The 11,948-nt window shown below is 29.6% G+C and overlaps 1 protein-coding gene across 1 annotated transcript; it reads right to left on the minus strand.

Moving 5' to 3' along the window:
* Window positions 1-1,978: 1,978 nt before the first annotated feature.
* LOC133032296 (zinc finger BED domain-containing protein DAYSLEEPER-like) lies at window positions 1,979-2,521 on the minus strand. Its single transcript, XM_061106188.1, has one exon. It carries the CDS (start codon window positions 2,519-2,521, stop codon window positions 1,979-1,981), a length of 543 nt encoding a protein of 180 aa, XP_060962171.1.
* Window positions 2,522-11,948: the final 9,427 nt, after the last annotated feature.

Consider the following 11,948-nt stretch of genomic DNA (forward strand, 5'->3'; position numbering starts at 1 on the left):
GATTACATTTTAAAATCAATATTGTAATAATTATGTAAGTCAATCTATTTTTAATAAAGAGAATTATAAGGGTGTGATGGTAAATTTTTTTTTTCAATTTTACTTTAATAATAGATAAGGTTGGAAACTAAGGTTTTCAATGAATAATTGAATTTTTGTTATTATGAATAAATGAGTGATTCAATTATGCATAATAGAGGAAAGTTTGAGATTGTACTTTTGTTCCTAACAATATTTAATACATCAAAAATAACTACCAACCATAAACTCAAATATAATAACTAGCAACCATAAGTACTAAACACTACAATTTGTTCTCATCCATGTGCTTACTCATATACTAAAAAGAACAATGTACTTTCTAATCATCAAGATCAACTACGTAAGGCTCCTGCAAAAAAATAAAAACAGAAAAAAGTATTAATAATAAAAATAAATAATTTATTTGATAAATTACAAAAACTTAATTAATTACCATTGTTGGATCAACATCATTATCTTCATTATTCACTGTTGCTGTAAAAAAAACAAAATAAATATTAATTCTAATTAAGAAATGAAAAAATGTATATAAATATATATTTACAATTGTTAAATGATATCTACCTTTTTTGTCAGTCTTCAACCAATTTTGTGTACATACTAAATCTTCTAATGTAGAAGGGTGAAGTCTCGATCGATGTGAACTCACGTGCCTACCACCAGTGCTGAATGTAGATTTCGAAGCAACAGTGCTAACAGGCACAGTAAATACATCCTTGGCAATCATACTCAACAAAGGGTATTTGAGGCCCGTCACCTTCCAATAGTTGCATATATCAAATGACTCTTCAGTCCTAGGTATCAAGTTCTCCTCTAAATATAAATCCAGCTCAGACTTCATATTCTCTACTCGATAGGAAGCTCTAACATATCTGTCAAAGTTAGAAAGGGCATCCAATCAGCGTGTTGAAGACGATGTTGACACATTTTCTTCTTGAACCCTTCTTTCTCTCAAATGCGGAAACTTAGACCCGTACTCCTCTAGTAGCTCGCAAAAAAGCTCACGAACCTTTGCAATTTCAGTTACATATATTGCTCATCTCCATAAATTACAGGGAAATAATATTTGAGCAACATGAACTTGTACCTCGGGTCTAAAACAACTGCCACACACATAAGCCCGTGAATCTCTCACCAATATTTCTGGAACTTGGACATCATTTGAGTTGTCATGTCCTTAATAAAAGGCACCTCTGATAACATCCATGATTCAATGTTTGTCTTAATTACACATATTTTTGGGAAAAAAATATTGGCGGTAGGGTACTTTGTTCCATAAATTAATTCTGTTACTTCATGAAACAACTCTAACTTATCACACAATTGTTAAGCATTTTGCCAATCAATTTCCGAAGGGGCACACCTCAAACGCAACTCCCGCAGCCTTGCACGTCCAAATACTGCCTTGTACGATAAAGCTGTGCCAAGCATCAGAAAACTTGAATTCCACCTCGTTACACAATCAAGTGATATTTTTTTGGTGTATGGTACTCCAAGTTGACGAGCAATGTCTTCAAATTTTTCATGTCTTTTTGGTGTGCCCGACCAATAAGCAACACTGTCTCGAATTTTGTCAACACTATCACCAATGACAGATAAGCCTTCTTTGACAATTAGATTTAAAATATGTGCACAACAATGCACATGTAGCAACTTTCCCTTCAAAATAAAACTGTCAGGCTCAAATTGTCCTTTCAAAAGATCAATCATGGCATCATTGGCAATACAGTTATCGAGAGTCACTGTACTGTTCTTGTCTTCTATTTTCCAATCATTAAGACAAAATCTTAGGGCCTCAAGTAGTGCTGGAGCATCGTGAGGACACAGAACATACTTAAAACTCAATATCTGACTGTGTAAGTTCCAAGAATCATCAATAAAATGAGCTGTTATAGCCATATATCCCCATTTCTGATGATTTGCAGTCCACATGTCACTAGTTATGGCTATTCCTGCTCCTACTTTTTTCCAAAGTTTGCCTGCACTTTTCTTTCTCAGTTTTATACATTTTCATAATGTCCGACGTAACTGTATTCCTTGACACCATTTGAAACATGGGACATAAAGTGCTTAAATATTCTATAAACTCGCTATGCTCAACCATAGACAAGGGATATTCGTGCTTAACAATCATTTGAGCTAATTTGATCCTTCCTAAATCAGGATCAATATTAAAAGAAACTGAAGGGCTTGCACTTGCACTAGGATTAGCGGCAAGTTGGGCCTTTCTTACTGGACACCTATCTACGTGAGAATTTAAATGCCAACTGTCTCCCACCAGCTTACGCTCGCAATACTTGCAAACTGCTTTAATTTTTCCATCAATTTTTTGCCGTGTGAAATGATCCCATGCACCAGAAGTTCTTTTTCTCTGATTCTGAGTTTCATCTACTGTAATACTAACAGATTGTACTTCATTTGTATTTGATGGCACAAAATCAACATCATCCTCAAAATTAGAATCGATTTGACCAGACATTCTATTTTAACCTACATTAACACCATATTCTCATATTTATCAATTAATCCATGCAATTACTTTAAAAATATGATAAACATATCTACGAAAAATCGGACAGCATTTTTCCTATTTTATTAACATAACCATCTGTCAATTTTAACTATAAATAATCAGATAGCACACAATTTATCATCCTTATATCACCGCAGCACACAAATTTCGCAGAACTTACTTCACTATGGATGAATATATAAGATATTCAAACTCTTCTATAAAATTATATGTAATATAATAAAGCAATTATAAAAAAAAATATATACCTCCGATGAATCGAGATCGAAATTCCCACTTGACTCAAATTCTTTTCAAACACTTGCAAAGTGCCAAAGCCTATAAAAAAATATAAAACAGAGTAAAATCAAATGAAACCAATAATTCATGTTTGAACACTTATACTGAATTGAACCCAAATGCATATAAACTGCCAAAGAGCATATAAAAACAAGTATATATATATGTGCAGGCACATAGTATTAATCTAGTATTTATATATGTATATAATGACTTTTTATTCAAAGTTTGAAAATATATATACTGCAACAAACTGAGAAGAAAGAGCATTATGAAAAGATGATATTTTATTTTATAAAGTGTATATGACTAAGAAAACTCTGCCCAAGAAATTTAAGAAACTCATAACTAACTAAAAACCTTCTTATCAGAAGAAAAACAAACTAAAAAACCTTTAGCATAATCTTGATGAATTAATTAGCACATAACTAAGTACGTAACAATATAAATTGATGAACAAGAGAGGGTCAACGGTCAAAAGGCCCAAAAGGGTCAAGTTGCTTGCAGAGATTCAAGTAAGCAAGATATAGGACTCGATCTTTAGCCCCAGTTTGATGAATCTCATAATGTTTGAACACTTATAATTTAAATGGAGACAATGTAATAGTGTCTGATATAAAGCCTCTAGGTTCTGCGACATCACTGCTGACTTTGACTTTTATTATCAATACTACCATAATAATATTCTATTATATGTTATGTATGTATATAAACAGCACAAACTTCCTCATATCTATCTATATTTCCATTTCTAAAACACAAGATTTCCACTCTCTCATTTTAGCATTATCCCTCTGCCCTCATAACGATAACAAACAATTTAATGAAAAATCAAATAAAAGAAAATTAGAGAACAAAAATGGAAGATTAGAAGAAAACATACTCTGAGATATTGAGAGAGTCAACTTGGGTCTGCAGTAGAAGAAGAGCAATGGAACTTCGATTGTGAAGAATGCCAATCTCAGATATTGAGAGAAACAAACTGAGACTACAGTACAAAATTTACCACTTATATGCATATATATAGTTAATCAACTCGGATCAGAATCTTCAGATTACACAGGGAGTAAACTCAGTTCAGAAAGAACTTACTCAGAATCAGAGAAGGCCGGTCGAGAAAAGGGTTGGGCAGCTAGCAACCTGAGCTCTGTCGTCGTCGAAGAGAGAGAGAGAGAGAGAGAGAGAGAGAGAGAGAGAGAGAGAGAGAGAGAGAGAGAGAGAGAGAGAGAGAGAGAGAGAGAGAGGAAACGAGAGAGAAGTCGAGAACTGAGCAATGAGAAGAAATTAGAATTTGGGATTTTTGTAGGGATTTAGGTTTTTCTTTTTTAATATTTGAAACCGGGTCGGGTGTTGGGTTTTATTCCCTAAATAAAACTCAAATTCAATGTAATCCGTATTATTCAATATCAATAAAGAAACATAAGTATTTTTCATTCATTTGTGTAATTTTTGGTTCACATTATCAATTACTTGTTAATTTGATTTATAAATTCATCCAAACCCTTTTCACATTTATATTCTTGTTTATTATATCGTCATCACAGTGAAAAGTAATCAAGACTATGTGAATAAAGATTCCTAGATTTATCAGAACACTGGGTTTTACTGATATGACAATCTACAACATACTTTACTTGCATATTGGATAAATGCTATGTTCTTTCCAGAGCATAGGTCAGAGTAAAGCTTGGGTTGGATGCATGGAGTATGCATCGGAAGGGACCGATATTAAACTTTGATATAGATTTATTAAACTTACTGTAATATCTATTCAATTTAATATCACCTAGTTGATCCTAGATCAAATGATCTTAATCCTGATATGATTAGGTTCAATCTCAAGAGTGTTATTCGTGTTCTTTGATTTGTTAGTTAAGCCTACTTTTGGGTCAGGGTGATACGTACATTTTGGGAACACGGTAGTGCAATTGAGTGGGAGCGCTAAACATAAATATAGAATCTATAGCTTCTATCTGGCGAATAGGAAGTAAAAGATGATTTCCTTCGAGCTTGGCCAAACAGAGATAAATGGTTGAATATTCATTTCACTTAGCTGAAATATCATTTATACGGGGCTAAGTGTTTTAAGGATAAAATACATTGAAGGGTGTTACGGTAATTTTAGTTCCTATTCAATGTAGATCATCTATATAGAGGACCATTGATCAAATTAGGATTATAACAATGGAGAATTAATAGCGTGTCTATATGGTGGAACATATAGAGCGTTCTATATAGCTGAGAGTGCAATTCCGAGTTCTATGCGTGGATGCAACAAAGAATTAATAAGTCAATGAATTTAAGTGGTAACTTCTTGATCTGCTTATTGGAAGCTCGGATATATAGGCCCATAGTCCCCACACTAGTTGAGACAATACTACTTGTAAGACTCACTTAATTGATTTTGATTAATCAATTATAATTCTAAAATTAGACTATGTCTAGTTTGTGAATTTTTCACTAAACAAGGGCAAAATTGTAAAGAAAGAGTTTCTAGGGTATATTTGTTAATTAAGAGACTTTGGCTAGTCTAATTAATTAATATATTAAATGAAAATATTATTTAATAATTAATTTTAGTTATTAAATAGTTGAAATTGGCATTTAAATGATTGAATTTGAAAATTAGCATTTTTGAGAAAATGAGATGTAGAAATGATAAAACAGCAAGTTACAAAAGTGGGGCCCATATCGACAAGCCTTGGCATGCCACTTATGTAGGTTTTACCATTTAATATTTTCATTATTTTAATGCCAAATAATTCAAACCTAACCCTAGGTGGCATACTATAAATAGGTAGTGATGGCTTCAGAAAAAGATGATGCATCTTATTCCTTTCAGAGAAAACCTGAGTGCCTTCTACCTAACCTAGCCGCCACTTATCTTTCTTTATTCTTCATTATTGATTCGAATCCCTTAAGTGAATGAGTAGTGCCCACTGTTGGATTTTGTGCCGTAAATAAAACCCATTTCAATATAATCAGATTTGCTTATTAATAAAGATCAGAAATAACATTTTATGTTGCATGGTTCACATGATTTATTTCATGATTATATATATAATGTATAAATTCTATTTAAGTCCAGAACATATGAATTTGTTAATGATTATAGTGTTGTCAGTACAGTGGAATATAATCTTAATTATATGTTCGAAAGTTTATTCCCTGATTTGTCAGTTCACTGGATTTAGACTGACATGATAATCAGCAATCGGTATTCTTACACCTTGGATAAGTGTTATGTCCTTTCCAGGGCATTGGCAAAGTTTACCAGTATCGGATGTATGGAGTATACATCGGAAGGGACCGATATTGAACTTTGATTAGATTTGTTAAAATTTACCGTAATATCTACTCAATTCAATATCACCTGTTGATCCTAGATCAAATGATCTTAATCCTGATATGGTTAGGTTCGATCTCAAGAGTATTATACATGTTCTTTGATTTGTTAGTTAAGCCTACTTTTGGGTCAGGGTGATACGTACATTTTTGGAACATGATAGTATAATTCAGTGGGAGCGCTAACATAAATATTGAGTTTATAACTTCTATAGGAATTTAGAAGTGAAACGATGATATCCTTAGAGCTTGGCTAAACAGAGATAAATGGTTGAGATCTCATTTCACTTCGCTGAAATATCATTTATACGGAGCTAAGTGTTTTAAGGATAAAATACATTGAAGGTGTAACGGTAATTTAGTTCATATTTAATGTAGATCATCTATTAGAGGGTCATTGATTAAATTAGGATTATAACAATGGATAACTAATCGTGTATCTATATCGTGGAACATATAGAGCGTTCTATATGACTGAGAGTGCAATTCCAAGTTCTAAGTGTGGATTCAATAAGGAATTAATAAGTTAGGGAATTTACTTGGTAAATTCGGTTTGACTTATTGGAAGCTCGGTTATATAGGCCCATGGTCCCCATACTAGTTGAGACCATACTGCTTGTAAGACTCAGTTAATTGATTTTAATTAATCAATTATAATTCTAAAGTTAGACTATGTCTACCTTATGAATTTTCACTAAGTAAGGGCAAAATTGTAAAGAAAAGAGATTCTAGGTTTTATTTATTAATTAAGAGACTTTATATGTCTAATTAATAAATATATTAAATGACAATATTATTCAATCATTAATTTTTAGTTATTAAATAATTGCAATTGACATTTAAATAGTTAAAATTGGAAAATTGGCATTTTTGAGAAAATAGGACTGAAAAATAACAAAATGGCAAAATTGCAAAGTGAGGCCCATTATCCCTTATATGGCCAGCCACTTTGTATAGTAATTACCATTTATATTTTTTCATTATTTTAATGTCATACAATTCTAACCTAAACTTAGATGGTATTCTATAAATAAAAAGTGATTGCTTCATGAAACTATGACTTGCATCTTATTTTCTCTCAGAGAAAACCTGAGCCTCCTTGCCGCCACCTTCTCTTCTTCTTCTTCTCTTCAAATTTCAGAATTCCCTAAGTGATGGAGTAGTGCCCACACACACCAAGTGGTATCTCAATCATAGTGTGTAAGACTGTGAAGAATCCAAACAACAAGAAGGAGAATCAGCATCAAAGGAAGGAGAGAAAGAGATCCAGATTCAGATCTTGATAATGCTCTCCTACAGAAAGGAATCAAGGGCTAGAGATCTGAATGGAATGAGTCATTATATTCCGCTGCACCCAATGTAAGGTTTCTTGAACTTTATATGTATTTATTTCATTATTTTAGAATTCATATTAAGATGTTAATGAAACATACTTGGTAGTAAATCTAGATCCTGGTAAAATATTTCCAACAAATGGCACCAGAGCCATGGTAATGATTTACTTTCATGAAATATGAATTAAAACGATGATATATGTTGATTTGGATGGTTTCATGTTGATATGTGTGTTATATGATGATTGATTGATGCTTGTGAAATTTTATAAAAAATAATTGAATTTTCATTTCTGGAATTATTTTTATTGGATAGTTTGGAAAAATTTAAGAATTTCCTTTTTTACAGAACTCAATTTTGATTTTATTTGAATTAGTTATGATTTTTTGAAGTTTTGAAAAAATTGGGAGTGATGACACACCCTTGTGCGCGTGGCTGGCTGCTGGCAGCACCCTTTGTGCTTTGCAGACCATCCGTACAGCTCACAATTTTTTCGTTTTTCTTCGATTTTTCATGCTATTTCATGGAATTAACTTCCGATTTTTTGTGTAGTTTTGTATTTTGATTTTTAATTTTCATATTTCAAATCTAATTATCAGAAATAAATTAATTTGATTTTTTAAAAATAATTTTAGATATTAGTATAATTTGAATTTGAAAATAGGTAAAAATCTATTTTTGCTTACTTCTTTTCTTATTTTTTAAAATTTGATTATTTTATCTTATTTTTAAATCTAAGGTCAGATATTAAATTCCTTTTTTATAAAATATTCTATTTTAAGTAATTTGACCTTATTTAAATTTAAAATAAGATTACTATAATCATGGTATTTTAAATAGAAATAAGATATATTTGCTAACTTTTAAATTTTGTTATTTTTACTTAAATTAAATTATAAAATCAGAAAAGGGTATGGATTTATCATTTTATTTTATTGAATATTTAATTTATAAAATAACATGAAATTTAAAAGGTGGTTAGCAAATTTTTTTTGAAATGATATTTAGGTTAGTTGAAACCTAATTTTTCTAAAATGTAGGTTTATTTTTTAAATCGAAAATATTTTTTTATTTAAATTTATTTTCGAAATTTTTTTTATTAATTAATTTAAAATTATATAAATCCTACATCCAACTATCCAATCTAACTTGTTGCAGGAGTATGTGTTATAGATTGTTTGTAAGTTTTATAAAACCTATTATTGCTTGATCTAAATTACCATGGTTAACTTGTTGACAGATCAAATGATCTGATTTTAACCCATGGTTCAATTGTCAATAGGTCAAGTAAATAATTTGTAACAGGTAAATTTTACATTCTTCTTTCATCTGTGTATGACCTAGTAACATGATAGGATCCATCCAAATCTGTGTGCCTGTGTGAGCCTATATGTTTACTTTATGTTATAGATGCATATATGTTGTTGCTAAATAAAATGTCACACCCTGATAGATTTTATTTAGGTCCATTTAGTTTTTGGACCTATTCAATTAATAACAGTTGTTCATTTTAAGGTTAAATTCCTCTCTTTTGGGCCTTGTGTGAGAGTTGGGGGCCAATACAAGTGGGTACGACATACTGAACCCAGCTCCCCCTCACATGAACTACCCCAATTGTGAAGGCCCATTTGCCTGATTTGGATAACTGTGCTAGGTTAATTAAATTAGTTTAACTTAATAAAACTGATTAGCAACATAATTAATTTCAATTTTTTTTTTTTTTTGAAATTAATTTAAGAAAACACACTTAGTTTAATGAAATTAATTTCTAGATAAACTATTGTATTTTTCTTGTATTTAATTAAATATAGAATTATAACTAACTAGATTCTTTCTGAAGCTTATTTTAATTATTTCATTAAATATTCCTATTTAAGTTGTAAATTAGTTATTTCTAACTAATTCTATTTATCAACTTAAATTTGAATTTCAAAATTAAGTTGAGAAATTCTAGGAGTTGGTTATTGAAGATTCTACAGATATTTTTTAAGTTGTTAAACTTAAAATGGAATATTCTTAAATTAGGTAGTTACAACTTAATTTTGATATTTAATTAAATTTTATTTGGAAATTTTTAAGTTGGTTATTTTAGATTCTTTCTATAACAATTTAAATTAGATATTTTCCAAATTTTGAAAAGATACTTAGTTAATGATATATATTCTAGAAAGTTATTTCTAGTACTAATAATATTTTCTAATATTTAATTAAGAAAATATCATAGATTGTGAAATTAATTGTTTAATAATTAATTTTGGTACAATCTAAGTTTAGTATATTTTTTCCCAGTATTAAACTAGAAATAATAATTAAGTCTCCTCTATACTTAATTATTTATTTCTTGAATTTAATACATTTAATTAAATTGAAAATTTGAATATCTAAGTTCATTTTCATCATGATACTTATATATTATTATTTTCATGTTATTTAATTAAATAGAAAATTATTTTAAGTTTGAAATCTTATTTCAGAATAATTTAATTTTGAATAATTTTCAAAATATATTTTATTTTATTTTATTAATCTTTTTTTATTATTTTCGAAATTGCATTTTTTTAAAATGCAGAAATTTCGAATTTTATTTGAAAAATAGATTAAAGTTGAAAATTATTTATTTTAATTTTGGACCAACTTAAATCAATGATTTTTTTCATTTAATGATTAATTAAAATAAATGAACTAAAATATATTATTATTAGAAAATGAATTAATTAGTCAATGAAAGTCTAGATAGTTATTATCTGTTATGCTTGAAGTATTTTTCTAGTTATATTTAATTAAATAGAAAATTAATATTTAAGTTGATTTTCATCATGATACTTAAATATTTGAAATTTTTCTTTAATATTTAATTAAATAGAAAAATTATATTTTTTGTTGTAAATTAATTTTTAATAATTAATTTTGGGCCAACATAAAATTAAGATAATTTTTTCAGGATTTATTTTTATTTTATTTTAACAAGCAATATCGAAAATAGTATTCTTATATACTTCAATTTTTCGAAATGCAATATATATTTATAGAAAAATTAAATTTGAGTTGTAAATTAATTTAAATTAATTTTGAAACAACTTAAATTGAATAATTTTCTAAATATTTATTGGAAATTATTACTAAGATGGAAATAATTCATTTTATTTTCATATCCATCTAAGTATAATTTATAAATATTAAATTAAAATTTATATTTAGAATTTTCATTCTAAATTGGAAATTTTAATTAAATAAATATATATTTAAAATAAATTGATTAAAATAAATATTAGAAGTAAATACAACTCTTTAAAATAATGAGCTTTTAGTTATAAGGATATTCGATCTCCATTGTTGGTCTTACAATAGTTAAATGTTTTCAATATAACCTCGAGACGCTAGACTTCGTCCCCCTTATAGATGGTTATTCGTTGAACGCATTTAACACCGTAAGATCTCATTTGATAAGTGTTTTGTAAGTTTTCGTCTCTATTAGACTCTCCCCTGCGGTAACTACTTAGAGATAAACTTATAAAACATGAAACAATGGTGGAAGCTCATAAAATGAGAATAACCTTGACTCTCGCGTACCGGGACAACGTTGGATTCTTATTTTGATCGAATAAAAGGTTGCTAGAATGGTTTACATTTTAGATGACCTGACAACTCTATTCAATGAAAGATACTTTGACTCTCGCCTACCGGGACACTGTATCAGTTTGTTGGAAACTTTAGAAATTATTTAAGATGTGCCTATTTTGTATTTTCACATGTCTTTGTTATTTGCTAAATGCTTGATAATTTCTGAATTGTGTATGAATTTATATTGAACCTGTTGGAAATTATTTTACCACGATCTTAGATCTACTCACAAGTATGTTGATTAACACCCTAAATATGAACTTTCTAAAACGATGAAATAAACACATATAAAGTTTAGTAAACCTTACATTGGGTGCAGCGGAATATAATGACTCCTTCCGTTCAGATATCTAGCCCTTGATTCCTTTCTGTAGCAGAGCATTATCAATATCTGAACCTGGATCTCTTTCTCTGATTCTTTAGTGCTGAAACTCCTTCTTCCTGAAAGTCTTTCTTCACGATCTTCCTCACTATGATTGAGGTATCACTTGCTCTGTGTGGGCACTACTCTAACACTAAGTATTTCGAAATCTTAAGGAAGAAGAGAGAGAGGGAGTGGTCGGCCAAAGATAGGGAGAGAGAGAGGCTTAGTTTTTTCTGAATGAAAAGTCAGAAGAAAAGTGTAATTTTCCTGAAGCCTTCACTATCTATTTATAGCATTCCACTAGGGTTAGGTTTGAATTATTTGGCATTAAAATAATGAAAATATCAGAGGGAAAACCCTACAAAAGTGGCCGGCCATGCAATGTGGATTTGGGCCTCACTTTTGCAATTTTGCAGTTTTATCTTTTCT

Source organism: Cannabis sativa, chromosome X, assembly GCF_029168945.1.
Source record: "Cannabis sativa cultivar Pink pepper isolate KNU-18-1 chromosome X, ASM2916894v1, whole genome shotgun sequence".
Classification (NCBI taxonomy): domain Eukaryota; kingdom Viridiplantae; phylum Streptophyta; class Magnoliopsida; order Rosales; family Cannabaceae; genus Cannabis; species Cannabis sativa.